The sequence below is a fragment of the Myxocyprinus asiaticus genome, chromosome 49 (assembly GCF_019703515.2).
Source record: "Myxocyprinus asiaticus isolate MX2 ecotype Aquarium Trade chromosome 49, UBuf_Myxa_2, whole genome shotgun sequence".
Taxonomy (NCBI): domain Eukaryota; kingdom Metazoa; phylum Chordata; class Actinopteri; order Cypriniformes; family Catostomidae; genus Myxocyprinus; species Myxocyprinus asiaticus.
Window position 1 is genome coordinate 10,905,271 of NC_059392.1, and position 20,695 is coordinate 10,925,965.

Sequence of the window (20,695 nt, forward strand, 5' to 3'; positions counted from 1 at the left end):
ATGGATTAATCCATTTATGGATTACTTTTATCCTGACTTCATGTGCTTTTTGGAGCTTCAAGGTTTTGGACCCTGTGGACTTGCATTGTATGGACTTACAGAGGCGAAATATTCTTCTAAAAATCTTCGTTTGTGTTCAGCAGGAGAAAGAAAGTCATACACATCTGGGGTGGCATGAGGGTGAATAAATGATGAGACTTTTCATTTTTGGGTGAACTATCCCTTTATGTTTTTGAGGTTTTAAGTTGATGAGTTTACTTTGGGATGTGTGGCAGAGCTCATTTCATGACCACTACTGGGAAAAGCAATGGTAAAGAAAATGACAGAAATTTGAGGTAAATCTTGTTAAGGTTATAAAAAAGTAAAAGTTAACTTAATGTTATGATGTGAAAGTGTATTAGGAAATATAAAAATTAATTCAAAATATTTTGTAGATATTTCCTAGAGAATACATTTTCCTCTGTCCCACTTTACCAGTACTGCTTTAAAAAATCTGGAATTTGGTCAAAAGAGGGTCTTCTTAGGTTCTACTTTCCAGTATTGAATATTTCTTCATTTTTGCTTTTGACAAAGGTAGAAGACATCCCAAGCTTTCTTTAAAGGTATAATCTTAGGTTATGTGGCGTTTGGATCATAATTCAAAGTGTCAAGAACAGTAAAATTTCCAGTAGTGTCCCACTTTGCCCATATTCACCCTAGTATATTAAAAACTAAAACTAAAATGAATTCGAGATCATTTTTATTTTAGTTAGTTTTGGAATTATGAAAAATAATTTTAGTTTAGTTTCAGTTTTTTCCAATAATTTCAGTTTTTATTTTATTTTATTTAACTAAAATGATTTTCGTTATTTTTCGTTAACTATTAATAACACTGCTGGGACATTGGGGAGCCAACTCAATCACCTGCTTCTCACACTTTCGAAAGTCTACCAGGCATTTAGAGCCACCCCTCCCTCAATGCCCACCATCATCCATCTGCTCTAGAACTTCTCCCAACTGTTTACCCAGGACAGAAAACTGCACATTAGGTCTTTCGACAGGTTGTCAGGATTGGTTGTTAATAGTTGTTGCCCAGTAGGGTTGCCAACAATTCCGCATTAGCAGGGACTCCCTGTATTTTGGCCGAAATGAAGACGTCCTGCATGCCGTTCAGATGGCAAAATGTCCCGTACTGAAGGCATCATGTCCCATATTGAAGTGCCAAAATCCTCCACTCCCCCGGTCGGATGGTGAAACGTCCCTTATTGAAGCACTCAAAATGCTCAGTGCTTAAGCGTCCCATATTGGCATAACAAAAATTGGCAACCCCGTCACCCACGTTTGTATGAAAAGTGCACCAATTTTCATTTAATCACATTTTACTAATGGAAAAATGGACAAACTCAAGATATCATGTCTCTACGAGAGAAATGTAATACTTATCGGCTGTTCTGATAAATGCAGATTATTTGGGGTTTTCCTGCATGTAATTTTTTTCCACGCTCTCTAGGCTACATGTTTTCACTTGGCAAAGACCAAGAGACCTGGGACAGATTTCTCATTGTCTTTTGTACTGCAATAGTTTATGCAATAGAGTGTAGTCATTCTAGTTGCTACAGTGCAATCAGGGTCAGCAGCTTGTGAAAGGCAGATTGCTTGAAATGAAAGACACAGCGATAAACGATCGGTCACATTATTTTATGTGTCCGCCTGGTCACACAATAGGCCTTCTTTGTGCAGTAATGAAGCCTCTGAGTCACTCTCAGTCAGGTGTTGTTAAGCTTCAGCAATGGTGCTATCAAAGCCTAGACCAGGGCTATTCAACTTCATCGACAAATGGGCCAGATGGAAAAAATCTTTGGGGCAAACAGGCCAAGCCAGTATATTTTGTTTTTGAAAAGCTTCTATCTACAGATATTGTGCTTTAATAGGCCAGTAATATTTGTTTACTATATAAATAAAACATCTGTGTTTTATAGCTTTGATTTTTTTGTAAATCCTGTGGAGTTACAGGTAACTCGAGACAAAAAAATGAAAATAAAAATAATCTAAAAAGTGCTTTCAAAATTGGTCCATTACAGAGTAAATCAGACTAATACTAAAAATTGTATTGAACAGTAACTGAAGTTTATTGTACATGTAATGATTTAAACTTTTGACTTTTGATTTCTTGAATAAATGAATGAATAAAACTTTTCTGTTGCTCCGAACGCACGCTTGTCAATCTTCCATGATTTTAGTTCTTTAATCTTCCCCTTCCGTCAAAATGACGAATAATGTTTATTTGTAGTGCAACCTCTAAAAGCATCTAAAAACGTGGCGTTCCTGTATGAGACACTGTAAAAACATCAAGACGTGGTGCAACATTTGTCTAGCGCAAGTTGGCATAGGAGAACAATTGAAAAACAGTGTGAACAGACACAAAGCGCGTTCAGTGTGAACAGTCCCCAAGACAACTGACAGCCTCAAGTGGGCCACTGAAAATTTCAAACAAGCTGGATTTGGCCCGCGGGCTACCAGTTGAATAGGCCTGGCCTAGACAATTTACAAAACTTTCTCCATTTGTTCGAATAAAGTGACAAATATACCGGTACTTAATGGCCTAATCTACCTAAAAGTGAAAACAATGTCATCATTTATTCACCTGCATGTTGTACTAAATATCCAATGTCCAATCAGATTAGAGGACCGGAACTAACTGTTGTATAAAGTGTAATCATATGAATTGTCCTTTATCAGTTTAGAAGAATATCTGTTGTGAGAGTTTATGGCGACGTCCAGACAGAAAAATCCAATCCAGAACAAACCATATAGTTGCCTCCTCCCTGGGTGCAGATATCCAGGGCAAGAAAAATATGAATGTCTGTCTTCGGAGGTGGTAGGACAAACATCTGAGATCACAAATGTAAGCCGAGACTCATCAATGTAGCACCCAAATTGAATTAAAATTCCATTTTGACTCACTTAAATGAGTTCCAGCTGGTTTAATGGTAATTCACCTGCTGCTGTGTTTGCAGCCTCTGATAGATCAATGCACCGAAATACACGCATTTGATCCCTTTTGATCCAGCTGTGCCCTGTGATCCATGACCTAGCATCGTCAAATCCATCCATGTGCCATTATAATCCCAAATAAAGCATGTGCAATTCACCGGTACAAGCGCACATGTCTGCATTTCAAGGGTCTTGCTTAAGAGGTCTGCAAGCTTGAGAAGCCATTCATAGTCAGGATTGGCATCCCCAGTCTACCCAGCACCCACATACATGCACAGACACAAACAGATCAGGTCTATTTACAGATATAAACTCACATATTGAGTTTCAATCATGAATGTGTCTAATTCCCCCCTCAAGCGTCACTTTGGCCAAAGTACGGGACATCCCAACTAATATGGGACACCCAGCATGGCAACCCTAAAAACGCATGAAGTGGAAAAAGTGTAAATATCCCCATAGATTAAACACAATCTACCCTGATCTACACTGCCCACTGTGAAAGACCCTTACACATAGCGACTATCAAATAAGCAGTGCCACAGGAAACCTTTATGTATTGCAGCTAATTAGTGCTAGCATTATTTAATGAACCATTTCAATACCTCGGCGAGCCATCGGTGTCCATGAGAGTAATAGACAGTGAATGTCAGGGTAATTTTTCCCTTGGCCATTAGCCATGACACAATGCTGTTTACAGTTGTCCAAGGAAAATTTTTATTTTTTTAATGCCTATTTATTCTTTTTCTCACAGAAATGGTAGCAGTAACAGAATGTAGCGCACGGGTTGGTGAGATGAATGGTGATTATTTTGATGCATAAGGATGGCCTTTAAATGGTTCAATGCATTAATTTGCATATTGTCCTTTGAGAAGCATGGCACTGCCAAGGGATTCTTTGTATTTACAGCTTGTTGGTGTTCATGTAGCATGAAGGCATTTACAAGTGTCAAACTGATCTACATTTTCCCTTTAAATTTGAAACAATGTAATCAGTCTCACTGTGGGAAGTGTGACTCAGATCTATCTCACAATGTAAAGAAACAATAAAGGTGCTAATTACATTAGTCTCTTTCCCAGCTGGATAAAAAAACAAAAAAACATCTTAAACCAGCCTTGTTTAAGCTGGTCTTAGATGGTTAAAGATGGTCTACCAGTCAGATCAAGCTGGTCTTCAGCTGGTCTCCAAGCCTGACAAAATTAAAAGCACTCATCTAAAACCAGAAAACAGACCAACCTGGCCAGGCTAGAAGACCAGAAAACCAGATTAGGCTGGTTTAAGTTTTTTTTTTTTTTTTTCAGCAGGGATGCCATTCAGATCTCATGATGGTTCAGATAGTTGACAATGTCCAATTATGGCAGTTTTGTGTATTCTTTTGATGTTCAATTATTTACCTGCATGTTCAATGAAATATTGCAAAGAACATAAAAGAGAATTGTATTTCTCTGTACACCTGGAAATATCAGAAGGCAGAGATGCATGTAAAAAGGCTCATGGAAAGCAGACATGCACTATATAAACAACGCTATCTGGCATACTCAATGCAAAACCATATCTTCGGTATCTGTATTCAGCATACAGTGTGCACTGTAGCCGGTCTCTGCATACAGCATACTAAATAATGATTGCAGTCCAGTGTATCCTGCCCCGGCAGAAGCTGGAGACTCAAATACTTTGCCATAGTGACTTAAGGACGGCTTTCTACTTTCCAACCCCAGCAAGCCAATTCTCATCACATCTCCTCCACAAAGTAATTCCACTGATTACCCATCACCCTCTTTCCATTACCACCTCTGACTCTCCCCCTGTTTAATCATTCAAAGTCAGCCACAGCCTCCTTGACTTTATCTCTTTGATTCAGGATTTTGATTCAGGGTTTGTCTAAACCCTGCCGAAGAGAATGCAAATCAGGTTAAGCATATTTCACAGGCAACCATCAGGTCAATCCTGAACAATCAGTCACTCATGAAGAAAGACGAGGCACCTTGGTTCAGCAGCCGAGGTCTTTTGCATATACCTGAGAGAAGAGGAAAGACTTTATTACATGAGCCCAGCTGAACAATAAACAGTCCAGTGCTCATTAGCTGCCTTTACATTGCAAGACAGCGAATGGAATAATTAATCTATCATAGGTTCATGGCACATGACAGTGAGACGCTAGTCATTCAGACTCGTAGGCACAAATTTTATAGAGGTGTATCCCATGGATGGTACTAGGGTGGTCTTCCAGGACTTAAGCCCCTAATGTTTTTAGTTAAGCCTTGGAGGGTTTTTTATCACCTGGTCTTTTTCATGTCTGGTAGTTTTTTCACTAATAAAATCATTCAGAGCAGACATTTTACCACTAGCCTAAAGTCTGGTGCATATTGTGGCTTATTCTGCAACAAAGTGAAAACACTTGTTGACTTTTGGACAGTTTCCCTCCATCCAGGCATAATAACCTAATATTTCAGATACATAACACTGAATACAAAGCAGAATAAACAATTATGCCCGAGGAATTTGCAGACAATAAGACACAATCCTGACCACTTGCGGTTCTTGCCCTATTTTATTAAGACACCACATCACGAACCTTGAAACCAATGTAAATCCAGAAAATACTTTCTTTTTTCTCAGAGGTACTAATTTTAATAACCTGCTAACTGCTATACAAATTTAAAACAGCACTCTGTGAACCAATGACGTAAAATAGCCAGCTGAACACAATGTTCAGTGGACTTCGGAAAGCTGAAAGGGACAACTGTTTAAGGTACATTTAGCTACAATGTTGTAGAGTAGTCAACATACAGTGATAAAAAAAAAAAAAACACAGAAACTTCTAATCCTTGGGCATGTCTGAGGCTGAGACTTAAGCCAGGTTCACATTGTATGATTTTAGGCCCGATTTTTCCGTCTGAGACAAATTGCAGGGATCGTAAAAGATTTCTCTTGTTGTAGTGCAAAATATTCAGTCTTTGAGCATTTAGTGTGACATGTTCATAGACAGACGATTTATTGCCTTTGCAATTATCTTAGCCTTCGACAAAGTTGCGTAGCAGTCATAAAGTTTGACTGCTCCAGTGATGGCCAGCTGACATTAAACATCAAGTCAACTCTGTCATTTGGGACGACTGGAACCAAAGTCTTGGCTACGATGTCTATTGTGTAGTTTGACAGTGTCGCACAATGTGCCATGGCTTTTACCCAAGATCTCACTCGGATAATATTGTACAGTCTGACAAGCAGCAATAATAAAGGGCCGTACAAATTTTACAGTGTGCACCTGGCTTAAGGTTAGTGGGAACGCTTTCATTTTAGCTCCAGTAATATTTAAAGACTGACTTTGTCACAATGACATTTAACACGAACAGCTGTAATAAAGTCTGTCATACTGCAATATTTCATTAATGATGGCCTCATATGTACCCACAGAGGTCTAGATTAAGCCCTGAACATACACCAGCCCTTGAACAGTCCCGGTGCGTCCCTCCTGAGCCGAGCTTTGACATAAGGAATAGCATGATAAAGCAGTGAGTGTTATCTTGTGCTGATAAAGTGTCATATTTTGCCTCCTACTTTACAGAACGACTCATGGAGTGAGCTGTATTCCTTTGCCCTGTTCAAGGCCATGAGCCATATGCTGTGTATTGGGTATGGACGGCAGGCCCCTGAGAGTATGTCTGATATCTGGTTGACCATGCTGAGTATGATTGTTGGAGCCACCTGCTACGCCATGTTTATTGGCCATGCCACTGCCCTCATACAGTCGTTGGACTCTTCCCGTCGCCAGTACCAGGAGAAGGTGAATACCACACTCCAAACACACACACACGCATGCAGATGACCTTCTTATGTGTCACCCTTTGTTTGATCTTGCAAGATCAAAGTCGGTACCTATCGTCTGTTTGGGAGGATGAAACTGCTCAGGCCAACTAGTTCTACAGCTGAGGATTCTGGGTGTTCTCGGCAATCTGGTTTCCCTCACTTCTGATCAGTAGTCATCCCCTCCTACTTCTGTAATTGGGCCCTCTTTGATTCCTGATCATGGCATCTGATGTTTGTTTACAGAGGCAACCCTAGTTGTCATCACAGACAATTTGTTTTAATATCGTAGGTCTGCATCATTTCCATTTTGTCCTGACCACTTCAATTTCCTTCTTTTTCCTGGAAATAGATATTATTATTTTTTTTTATTGAATTGTGACTTCAAAGAAAATATGATTTGGGGAGACTTTAGTTCACAGAAATTTGAGGTTGATAATCACCTAAGCAAAAAGGCTTGCATGTTCTAAAATTTGACAGTACCTGGGGGCTAGCAGCTAGTTCACATTAGAGGTATGACATGGAGATAGACAAGTCAAATAAAAGTGTGAGAGATTATTTTCTTCTCTACAGGAAATTGGGAAATGAGCCGTTAGATGTGGGGAAAACAATGTAAGACAAATTTCAGGGATCGTAAAACATTTCTCTTGTGATAGTGCAAAATCGTCAGTCTTTGATTGTTTAGTGTGACATGTTCACAGATGGCCGATTTATTTCCTTTGCGATTAATCTTAGCCTCCAACAAAGTTTGCGTCACATTCGTAAAGATTGACTGCTCCAATGATGGCTAGAAGACGTTAAACATCAAGTCAGCACTGTCAATCGGGAGGATTGGGACCAAAGTCTGCATCAGCTTGTTAAACTTTAAAACTTTGCATGTACGCATGTATAATTGTTAGCTCATTTCAAGGTGGTGTGCCACTAGTGAAAGCAAATGAAACTGCAAAAATGTTTCCCAAACAGGTTTCCTAAATGTGGATTTTCGAAATTTAGGATGGCATGGGAAGAGTCCTGATTTGTTAGGGTTAGGTTTAGGTGTAGGTTTAGGGTTGGGTTTAGGTGTAGGTTTAGGGTTGGGTTATAGTTTTTCCAAACCAATCAGGTAGTGCTGTCCTGATGAATATTACAGAATAGTCCAATCAGGTATCACTTTACTCATGAATATAAATTACTGTTCACCTGCCATCATATGTTTTAGAAATGACCATAGAGAACAATTTGCTTAAACTCTTCTGGAAGTCAACCAACAAATGGCTTACTTATAGTTGTCTCTTTACATTAAACTGGAATCAGAGAAAGTATTTTAGCATTTAGTATTTTAAGCTCAACATTTTAAGGCACATGTTCCTGCGTACTGTCATTATTAAGACCTGAATTTGATTTCTACTCCAACTTTACATATACACTGAACAAAATTATAAACGCAACACTTTTGTTTTTGCCCCCATTTTTCATGAGCTGAACTCAAAGATCTAAGACTTTTTCTATCTACACAAAAGGCCTATTTCTCTCAAATATTGTTCACAAATCTGTCTAAATATGTGTTATTGAGCACTTCTCCTTTGCCGAGATACTCCATCCACCTCACAGGTGTGGCATATCAAGATGCTGATTAGACAGCATGATTATTGCACAGGTGTGCCTTAGGCTGGCCACAATAAAAGGCCACTCTAATATGCCACACCTGTGAGGTGGATGGAGTATCTCGGCAAAGAAGTGCTCACTAACACATATTTAGACAGATTTGTGAACAATATTTGAGAGAAATAGGCCTTTTGTGTACATAGAAAAAGTCTTAGATCTTTGAGTTCAGCTCAAGAAAAATGGGGGCAAAAACAAAAGTGTTGCGTTTATAATTTTGTTCAGTGTATTATGATAACATTTGAAGGAATGATGTAATGTTGTGCATCTCAAAGGAATTGTCTGTGGAGCTCATCAGATCTCACCTCAGGCGAAGGACTTTCCTCTTTATTAATCACTAGCTACAGAGCTGCTTACCGTCAGATAACAGCGCCGTAACGGCAGCAGGGGAGTAGAGTGTGCTAAAGAGCCACACCAAAATCATTCTTTGCACAAGATAAAGGGTCCTCGCTAAAGCTTCCAGTCTTCTGGGAAGGCTTTCCATTAGATGTTGGAACATGGCTGTAGGGATTTGCTCCCACTCAGAAAGAAGAGCATCAGTGAGGTCAGGCACTGATGTTGGGAAATGGGTTCTGGCTTGCAGTCTGATTCCAATTAAACCCAAAGGTGTTCAGTGGTGTTCAGGTCTGGACTTTGTGCAGGACAGTCAAGGTCTTCCACACTAAACTCCAGTAAACCATTTAAAAAAAAAAAAAAACTTGCTTTGTGCACAGGGGCATTGTCATGCTAGAACAGAAAAGGTCCCTCCCCAAATTGTTGCCTCAAAGTTGGAAATCCACAATTCTCAAATGTAATTGTATGGGTTAGCATTAAGATTTGGCTTTATTTGGGGCCTTGCCAAACCTGTCAATTGGAAAAGACTGTCCAAATACCAAATCCATATGGCATACATTAACTCAGATTTCTAGACACAAACACGTCACATGCATTTGCACCCTGATAAACAAACCACACAATGTCCCTGCACAAACATCCCCCATCGCCCCATCACATGTCCGTCTCTCTTGCTGAGTGAAACCAAAGGATTGCTAGACAACGACAGATGAACGGGACATTAGCCGTTACGGCACATTACGTAATGAGCATTACATTACTTAACTTTGACTTTCAAGCACCTGTTTAGGTTCAGCTTCAAATAAATGCTCTTATAGAGTAGAACAAAACTTGTCTTGGGTCAGTTTTCCATCAGCTGTACCCTGGGGAGTTGTGGTTGTGTGTGTATGGCTGCTGAGATGTACTGATCCAGCTGTATCAATCGACTATTGAGCACCGCAGTCTCTGGTCAGATCAGTACATTAGAACATTGAACTCTAAGTCTCCATGGCAATTGTAAAACCATATAGATATAGATTGTCAGTCCCATTATAGAGTCTTAAATACAGTTCACATGTTTTTGTGTCCGTCTGCTCTGTTTTTAGATTTTGTTTCTATGTAAAAAAGCACTAGACAGACAACTTTAACCGTTGCACCGCATTTCACTATTTTTTTCAGTGTCTTGCGCAGGAGCAGTGTGTCAAGTTAAAAAGCATTTCCACTTTTGAAAACGTGTCTTGAGACACCTGCGTTTTATAGGGTGCACTGTGTCTAGCTTTTTCTTTAGCATAACCCAAATGCTGGGCTTGTTTTAAAGTACAAGACACATAGTCACCAACAAGAATGACAACTACGTTTTATAACCAAATTTATTCCCATAAATTGCAAGGACTTGTTCGCACGGAATACGTTTTTGCGTACATCTGCACTGTTTTTCAAAGATTTTTCTATATAAACATTCGGAAGACAGATATTTTTTAACGTTGCTGCGCATCTTGCTGTTTTTTTTTAGTGTCTCGCACAGGATTGCAGTGTTTTTTAGATTCAGTGTCACGTTGGTTATTACCTAACGGTAAACCATCATAATCCCAGTTGGCACCAGGACACTTTTGGTTTAAATGTATCCGCCGATGGTCCATATGGAAGACTGGCTTGATGTACGGTTCACAGGAATCAGGCTTTCATCTCCTTTACTTGGTGACCATGCTGACCTTGATGCTTTGGCAGATGGTCATGGGAGATGTATCATCCCTTTATGTCATTGAAGATCAACTGCATTCCCCATTTAAAAAAAAAAAAAAAAAAACCCTATGGAAAATTTTAAATAGGTTTTCATGCAGTAAACCCGTGCTCAGTAATACAGTACACAATTCCATTTATCCGTTATAATTAATAGCTTGTTTCCACATGTTTATTCGATCCATGTGATTTGCAAGCTGTCAAAAGTGATTCTGTCATAAATTTTAATGGAAACAAAATAAGCATCCATTGGCACCGTCTAGTGTTGCTATGCAACTAGTATTAATACTAATGAACATACTTGAAAAGATTTTTAATCTTGTGTGAAGTAATATTTAGTGAATCATCTGGGAGTCTTAAAAGTAATCAAATCCAGTGTACAAACCAGTTCAGCAGTCCCTGAAAAGGGATTTTATTGGTGAGTATCAGTGTGTGTCAATCCGTCCATATTGGAAGGACAAAGATAATTATCTCTCATATATTATGCAACATTGCATCACTCTTTGTTTGATGACTTGTGTTAGGATGCTTAAACTAGTTAATCTGATATTCCTGCACAAATGTTTCATGTTAGATGTGTGGCTTATCTTGTTGATGCTAAGCTAATGCTTGTACTGCACTGTAGGGCTGTGCGATATGTAAAAAATATTTGAGCGAAAATTGCCTTAAAATATATCGCGTTATCCGGTTACATCGTCAACCCCCCTGTCGAGGGTCGGTGAATTTTTTTGCTTTATTGATTTTGCTTTAAAAATTCAATTAATTTATTGAAACACAAAAAACTTAAACTAAAGACATTTCTAAAGCATTAAAATAATGAAGTGATCAAAAAAATCTTATTTAACCACCTCCCCAAATCCAAATATTTACCGTCACCAACGGCTCCATTTGCTCCAATTATAAATGTAAAGACAATGATAATCAAAATAAATAAGCCTAATAAATTCCCTTGTGTTCCAAAAATAATGCTGCCATTATTGCGTTTTGGTAATACAGTTAATGCTGCCAAAAGAAAAGTAATGCTGCATTACTTTACGATTTAATCACTGTCATCTTTGTTTCTTTACTACAAAGATATATATATATTACTGAACCTGCAGAGTTGTGTTCACAATGCATGCTAACCGCGTGGGAATAAAGTGAACTGAAGTCACAGCACCTCCTGAGATTATCAGAGATCATTTGCAGCATTCTCATAGACAACAGTTTTCTTGCAGTTTTCAGACGAATGAAAACTCTTTACATGCGCTTGTTCCACGAGACCTGTTCCAGCTCGTGCTGCACACCTCTGAACAAACAGTGAATCAGACCCAAGCAGTAGCTATGTTTCCATCCAAGTTGTGAATTTAATTAATGCGAAAAATCAGAATATCGCAAAAACAATGTGTGGATAAAGCTGCGTTTCCATCCCTTCAAAAGTACAAAATCGTACTTTTTCGGGGAAACTGTAGCAACTGTGCGACTCTTTTATTAATAAAATACTTGCGGTTTAAGATGCACAGACAAAACATTTTAATAACTCGTTTCTTGACTGGAAATGACAGCGCGCCACGCAGTTCTGGGAGCACTATGTGTGTGTGTGCGTGTTCCTCCATCATGACTTTGCTGCGTGGATCTATAAGATATTCTTTAAAAGTGTCAATAAACCTGCTCTTTGGGAAAAAGTGCAAGTTTGTGTTTAAATTATTTGCACTGCAAACTCTATGCAGGCTTTGGATTTTTAGGACACCGGTATTTCAGAATGACCAGGGCAACAGTTCAGTTGCGATGATTGATTGGTCCGCTGGTTCGTCCAGTTATGAATGAATTATTCAGTCACATGATTTTTTTGATGTGTAACTTGCATTCCTGTTAAATTCAATAGGAGTTTATTGGGTAATGTGTTTCCATCATAGTTTATGCACATTTCTTCTTATAGAATAAAAAATGTATCCACCTCAAGCGAGCGTATACGTTTTCCATGCGTATTTTGGAGATTTTATTCGCATCTTGGTGTTTCCATCCAGCAGATTTTATGTGATATCCTAAAATGCGCATAAAAAAAGCATTGATGGAAACAGCTGTTGACGGCTTTTCTTCCGTCTGTTCTTAAAAATATAATAAAGTGTGTTTCTTCAAGCGCATGTCTTTGTGACTAACAGCATTTCTTGTCATATGTCACTCCAAGACGTCTTGCAGGGCGCCCGCCTGTTGCGGGTAGATGAGCAAAATTACCCGTGCATGAAATACATTTGGATGAGGAGCTTGTGAACTAGATTCAGCCTCATCGTATTTTGCGGGTGGCGGGTGCTAGTTTCACGGTCACTGTTTAATATGTTTGGTGACTTCCCAGATCCATGGTTTTGCCATTTCCCAATGTCTGATTGTTGATTGTCATCTGTTCGCAGTCAGTATCAGGATCTTTGTAAGACATCGTTGATATCCGATTACATCATCCTATCGCCCAGCCCTACTGTTCTGTCACTGCAGATTCACATAGCTTTCTACCTTAATTCTCTTTTTCTTTCATTTTCTTTTTCAGTCCATCTTCCTGGTCTTTGTTTCTTGTCTTGTCTTTCTGGTCTTTCTTTTTAGTCTTTCTGGTTTTTCTTTCATGTCTGTCTTTCTTGCCTTTTTTCTGGTCTTCCTTTCTTGTCTTTTTGTTCTTTTCTTTTTCTCGTCTTGTCTTTCTTTCCTGTTTTTATCATCTTTCTTTCTGGTCTGTCTTTGTGGTCTTTTTTTATTGTCTTACTAGTGTTTCTTTTTCATCTTTGTTTTCTTTTTAGTCTTTTTTTATTGTCTTTCTCATCTTTCTATTGTTTCTTTCTAGTATTTCTTTCTGGTCTTTCTTTATTGTCTTGTTAGTCTTCCTTTCTCTATTATCTTTCTGGTCTTTATTCTTTCTTTCTCATTGTTCTTGTCTTTCTATTCTTTATTTTTATTCTTTCTCATCTTTCTAGTTTTTTCCCTGGTCTTTCTTTATCATCTTGTCTTTATTGTCTCATCTTTGTTGTCTTCCTAGTCTTTTTCTGTTTTTTCTTTCTATTCTTGCTTTCTGGTCTTTATTGTCTTACTAATCTTCCTTTCTCATCTTTATTGTCTTTCTAGTCTTTTTGGGCCTTTGTTTCTTGACTTGTCTTCATTGTCTTCTCTCGGGTCTGTCTTTCTGGTATTTTTTTTCTTCTCATCTTTATTGTCTTTTTAGTCCGTCTTTCAGGTCTTTACTGTCTTACTAGACTTTCTCATCTTTGTTGTCTTTCTAGACTTTTTTCTGATCTTTTTTCTGATCTTTCTATTGTTTCTCTCTAGTTTTTTTATGATCTTCAGGTCTGTCTTTCTATTTTTAGTCTTTCTCACCTTTGTGCTTTTTTCTGGTCTTTCTTGTCTTTCTTTCAGGTCTATCATCTTTCATGTCTTACTATTCTTTCTTTTTGTCTTTCTTTATTGTCTTATTTGTCTTTCTAGTCTTTTTTCTGGTCTTTCTTTCCTGTCTTTTTTGTTTTTCTTTCTGGTCCTTTTTTTTTAGATCTTGTCTTTATTGTCTTTCTAGTCTTTTTTCTGGTCTTTCTTTCTCATTTTTTCTTTCTTAAATGACTTTCTTGTCTTTCTTTCTAGTCTTTGTTTCTCGCCTTTTCTTTCAGGACTTTCTTTCTTGTCTTTCTGGTTTATCTCTCTTTTGTATTCTATTTCACTCTGACCCTGAGGAGTATGATGCTCAGTTAGATCCAACAGACTTATGGCCTAGGGAGAGTGAGTCACAGGAAGTGCAAGTGGAAAGAGAGGGGGGGAAAAAAGATAAGGAAGCCCTGTCCTGACTATAAACAGGCAGCTTCCAGAGCTATAGCCCTTTTCACAATTAAAAGTTTCCTGAAGTGTTTTTTGTGTTGATACACAGACCCTGGCTGTATGTAATAGGAGGCTCAAACAGTAATTGCAACAAGGTCCAAGTAATTGTCTTCACTCTTCAGCTTAATGCCTTGTCTTACTTCAAGGCTGATTGAATAAACCAAAGAGAGGAGAAAATAGGATTCCTTGATTGAAAGGGACAAAGCGTAACGTACAAGGAGTTGGTCGAGCTTGACAAGACAGGTAGGAATTGTTTTGAGGTGGCCAAATGTTGGTGTGCAAATAAACATAGATGCTTCAGGTACCTTCCAATAATATTTAATGGTTAATCATAGTTTTATTAATGTTAAACATGGACAGACTCTCTTCTTTTGGCCTTTGCCTTTTATTATATTCTGGGGGGGAATTTACTAAGAAAGAATTGCGATGGTTAGTGAATAGGATGTAAGTTTTTGCACTGAAATATTGTGCACAAAAGTGGTGCAACTGTTTAGTGAATTTGCCCCTCTGTGTTGTAATACAAGGTGAAATTGGAAATGGATACAGGGAGTGTTGAGACCCCCATGGTTGTTTTTTTCAGTTGGGTGCGATTTGTAAAATTCCCTAATCCAATCGTAATTATTTAAGATTGAATGAGATTAGGAGTTGGGGCGGGTTACAGAACAAAAGGTTTTCATGAAACAGGTTTATGAGAGGGATTTCCACTCTGAGCTAATTAAAGTCAGTCACTTCACTTTACATGATTTCCCACCCACTGCCAAAGGGACTATGAGTAACAGCGTGCATGCTAACATACACGTGCCATAGTGTCTATTGTATATTGCGTGCCTGTGTCAGATAGGAAGTGTAAGCTTTATTTGGTAGCATAATAATGTTGTATATGTTAACAATTAGTTAATGCATTATGTACTAACAATGAACAATAATTTTAACAGCTTTTACTTATCTTGGTTCATTTTAATTTGGAAATATAATATTGTTCATTGTTAGTTCAAAGTGCATTAACTAATGTTGATGTACACTTATTTTAAAAATGTATTTGTACATGTAGAAATGAACATTAACAACAATTAACCAATGATGTAAAATACTTTTTCACTGTAAGTTCATGTTATAGGGATAGTTCACCCAAAAACAAACTATTCTTTAATTCCATTCCATTCAATGGTTTGTAAAACATACAGCACCTGTTTGTAACCAGTGCAACAGACTGCACCCTGTTAGTATCTCTAAAAATCGACCTAGGAGATGTCAAGCTGAGCATATGTCACTGCACACATACCGACATTTATTATCCACACACATTCTCCTTCCGACACCATCCATCCAGCTGGGAGGTCACTAAAGAGCATCACCATTCCCCCACATCATTATCCATATGTGCACATGAACCACTCTAGATTTTATGTTGAAATATGAGGTCTTAGAGGCCACAGAAGCATATCTCAGTTTCAACGATGCTTCAAAAATATTGTTACACAAGGTTAAAATGTAATGCACTCCTATACTCTATATAGCATTCCTCTTCGTTAATAAGACTGTGATGAAATGTGACATTTTGACCGCTTCAGTGACATGTCATCGAAATAACCCTAATGTCACCTTATAACACTTAAAAAACCAACAACACTTGAGAAGCCATAACGGACAGGTGAGAGCACTATCTATCCAACCATCCATCAATCCATCCATTGATTGTCTATTCATCCATCCATCCATCCATGGTCTATCCATCCATCCATCCATGGTCTATCTATCTATCTATCTGTCTGTCCGTCCGTCCATGGACTATCTATCTACTCAGCCAGCCATCCATCCATTCATTCATCCATCCATGGACTATCTATCTATTCAGCCAGCCATCCATCCATCCATTCATCCATCCATGGACTATCTATCTATCCATCCATCCATCCATCCATTCATCCGTCCATGGACTATCTATCTATTCAGCCATCCATCCATCCATTTATCCATCCATGGACTATCTATCTATTCAGCCATCCATCCATCCATCCATTCATCCATCCATGGACTATCTATCTATTCAGCCATCCATTCATCCGTCCATGGACTATCTATCTAATCAGCCATGCATTCATCCATCCATGGACTATCTATCTATTCAGCCATCCATTCATCCGTCCATGGACTATCTATCTATTCAGCTATCCATTCATCCATCCATGGACTATCTATCTATTCAGCCATCCATCCATCCATCTATTCATTCATCCATGGACTATCTATCTATCTATCCATCCATCCATTCATCCATCCATGGACTATCTATCTATTCAGCCATCCATTCATCCGTCCATGGACTATCTATCTATTCAGCCATCCATTCATCTGTCCATGGACTATCTATCTATTCAGCATCCATCCATCCATCCATCTATTCATCCATCCATGGACTATCTATCTATTCAGCCATCCATTCATCCGTCCATGGACTATCTATCTAATCAGCCATGCATTCATCCGTCCATGGACTATCTATCTATTCAGCCATCCATTCATCCGTCCATGGACTATCTATCTATTCAGCCATCCATTGATCTGTCCATGGACTATCTATCTATTCAGCCATCCATCCATCCTCTCCCCAGACAATGGTATGTATTAGATATTTTTACAAATGATAGTTGGTATACTCTCAGTCCTCTTTGTACTTACCATTGACATGTAAATGGAATTGTATTATCTTCAGTTAAAAATTTTTTTTTTTTTTAAAAAACCTGGTGTGGAATCTATAAATAGAGACAGGAAAGAAAGCTTGTCATTGTTAGGCTCTTAGAAGTTGCCCCCTTTAGGCCTCTGTATGTGCGTGAGAGTGAGACTGCTGCAATGATGTGACAGAGCTGATGTTATCAACACATTCTATAACCTCTGTGCTCTGCCAATCAAGATAGACACTGTGTATATAATGCCCTTCTGCAAGTCAGGAGGTGTTATTTTCAGAATTTGACAGTTATTCAATGTTGATATCCTGTGAAATATATCCACATTTCATAGAAATATACTTTTTTGGCTTTTGAATAATGAATTTGGAGTAGGTTGATTAGTTGTACCTAATATCTCCTTGCCTAGAGGACAACACAAGTAAAATGTGAATGAATGAACATGACATTTATATAGCACTTTTCTGACACCATACTCAAAGCGCTTTACACTGAACGGGGGACTCTCCTCAACCACCACCAGTGTGCAGCATCCACCTGGATGATGCGACAGCAGCTATAGTGCGCCAGTACGCTCGCCACACACCAGCTATTGGTGAAGAGGAGAGAGTAGAGTTATAGAGCCAATTAATGGATGGGGATTATTAGGAGGCCATGATTGAAAAGGGCCAATGAGGGGAATTTGGCCAGGACATCCGGGTTACACCCCTATTCTTTTCGAGAAGTGTCTTAGGATTTTTAATGACCACTGAGAGTCAGGACTTCGGTTTAACGTCTCATCCGAAGGACAGTGCCTTTTTACAGTATAGTGTCCCCCATCCCTATACTGGGGTATTATGACCCACACAGACCACAGGATGAGCACCTCCTGCTGGCATCCCTATGTGGCACAGCTTACCCCTCTTTCCCCTAATGCATAGAAGATCAGCATCATTTAAAGCAATAAATGTACTGTGTATTCTTGTGACATAAACCAGAAAGCCATCAAATACAGACAATGCAGAAGAAAGATGGTTAACTACATAGGCTGTGCTATGAATAGATCTTATCTTCAGTTTCATCACACAGTATCTGCTTGAGAACATAATATTATCATACGCTCTTAAGTCTATCACATCCAATGTAAATAACTTGCTTTGATGTTTCCCAAAATAGCAGGAATGCTCATAAAGGAAAAGAAGCCTGGATGTTTAATTATTTACTTTCGGCTGTATATAGTGATCCCTGCCAGCATATCACATCTCCACAAAAGAGGGCACACAGGACTGATATAGGAAAAGCACAGATTGGTGGTTGTACATATTGCGTCAACACGACAAAAACTACTGTGGTGGTTTTAGATTATAATACCATGGTACTTTGATATATACAATAGCCAGAGGTGGGTAGAGTAGCCAAAAACATTACTGAAGTAAAGGCACAATTACTTTAAAAAAATAAATTAATCAAGTAGAAGTAAAATAAATCATGTTAATAATTACTTGAGTAAGAGTAAGAAAGTATCCAATTGAAAGATTACTCAAGTAGCGTGTAACTAGTTACTTCCACATATAACATAACAGACATTTAACATGTTACATAATAATTATAATAATAATAATAATAATAATTATTATTATTATTATTATTATTATATTGGAAATCCTGTCATCATTCACCATCATGTTGTTCCAAACCATATGACTTTCTTCCATGCATCACAATCAAGATCTTAGACAGAATGTTAGCTTTAGTCACCATTTACTTTCACTGCATGTCCAACCCCCCCATATTTTAAAAGGGAATGATGAATGAGACTGTCAGTCTCTAACATTCTGTCTAACATCTTTCGGGTTCCACAAAATACAAAAAGTCACATGGGTTTGGAACAACCTGAAGGTGGGAAAATGATGACAGAATATTAATTTATGGCTAAACTATCACTTTAAGGACGCTTGTCAGGTTTAGACAAATCTGTCAATTTGAAAAAAAGGTTTGAAAAACGTTCTAGTAATTATTATGGTGAAAAAACATGAACAATGTTCCACAGGCCCAATTATAGATAATGCTGAATAAAACGAAGCAAGACTATGCTTTATTAATGTCTACTATTGCTACTTCACAGCCTTTTAAAGTCCTGCATAGATTCTTAGTTCAGGGAAGTTACAGTATTTCATCGAAAGAATTTAGATCATTAGTTCTGTAAACTAAACGGCACCTTATCTCTGTATTTGGAAGCATGTTAGGCTTATTTAAGTTCAAAGCTTGTTCTCTGCTGTCCATTAAAAAAAACGTGCCACGTCTGTCAAATGTAGAAATGCTGTGCTCACGCAGAAATGCTGTCTGCACGTGATGGGCAGAGCAAAAGGCATTTACACTTAAAGGAATAGTTCACCCACAAGTGAAAATTCTGATATTATTCACTTACCTTGGTGCAATCCCAGATGTGTATGACTGTCTTTCTTCAGCAGAACACAAAGAATATTTTTAGAAGAAGACAGAGCTCTGTCAGGTCCTTATAATGCAAGTACACAGGTGCCAGCACTTTGACGGTCCAAAAGTCACATTTAGGCAACAAAAGTAATCTATGCGACTCCAGTCGATCAATGAATGTCTTCTGAAGCAAATCGATAGGTTTATGTAAGAAACAAATTGATAATTCAAACGCTTTTAACTTTAAATCGGCGCTTCCATCCAGGGCTCTGATGCTGTTTGAAATGGCTGAACTCTCGCGTGACATTAGTTCTTCTGTTGTTAATAAGCGCACGCTTCCGAATTCTTCACGTCAGCTTCTGGCATGAAGCACTTCTTAAAAGTTAATAACGTTTTAATATCGATTAATTTTTTTACACAAACGTATCAATTTGCTTCAGAAGACATTCATTGATCGACTGGAGTCGTGTGGATTACTTTAATGCTGCCTAAATGTGACTTTTGGACCGTCAAATTGCTGGCACCCATGTACTTGCATTATAAGGACCTGAGTCCTTTCTTCTTCTAAAAATCTTCATTTGTGTTCTACTGAAGACATACACATCTGGGATGGCATCAGGGTAAGTGAATAATGAGAGAATTTTAATTTTTGGGTGAACTATTCCTTTAACGCTGATGTTTACATGGATACAGACACAGATGTATTGCAGCACTGATATAAAAATGTATACTTATAAACTGAGGTCCTAAGAGCCCATAGATACAGAATCACCCTGAAAATGACCATCACCATGACACAGATAAGCTCACGTTATCACAAAATCGGCAAAACTTACCACAACATGCTTTCTTAACTGCAGTTTTAGTCTTAAAATATCCATTTGCCTTGGTGTAAAATGAAGGCTTTTGAGCGCTTGCTGCAGGAGTGATGAGCTCGACTCAAGTGACAGAGCGTTGTTGTAAAACGCATTTAATAACACTCATTGAATTAAAACCAATAATGTAACGACAGGAACGTCGCCCATTGTAATGAAATAAAAGTACATTTTTTTCATTAGAAATTTACTTCAGTAAGAGTAAAAAGTACCCTCAATTAAACACACTCATAAAAGTACATTTTTTCCAAAAAGTTACTCAAGTAAATCTAGCACGTCACTACCCACCTCTGACAATAGCACTGAAATTTAAATTTACATGGTACTACAAGGTACTTCCAAGAATACCATGTCCAAAAATCCATTGTAGTAACATTTTGTAAGAGAAAAGTATTGTTAAATGTTGCTAGCATCTTTATCCTGTGTTCT

The 20,695-nt window shown here is 38.2% G+C and overlaps 1 protein-coding gene across 1 annotated transcript in view; it reads left to right on the forward strand.

Annotated features, from left to right (window-relative positions):
- Positions 1-20,695, forward strand: part of hcn2b (hyperpolarization activated cyclic nucleotide-gated potassium channel 2b) — a 48,379-nt gene that overhangs the window by 15,520 nt on the left and 12,164 nt on the right. The window contains exon 5 of the mRNA XM_051693150.1: positions 6,539-6,757. Within this exon, the coding sequence (XP_051549110.1) occupies positions 6,539-6,757 (219 nt within the window). The remainder of the gene's footprint in view (positions 1-6,538; positions 6,758-20,695) is intronic.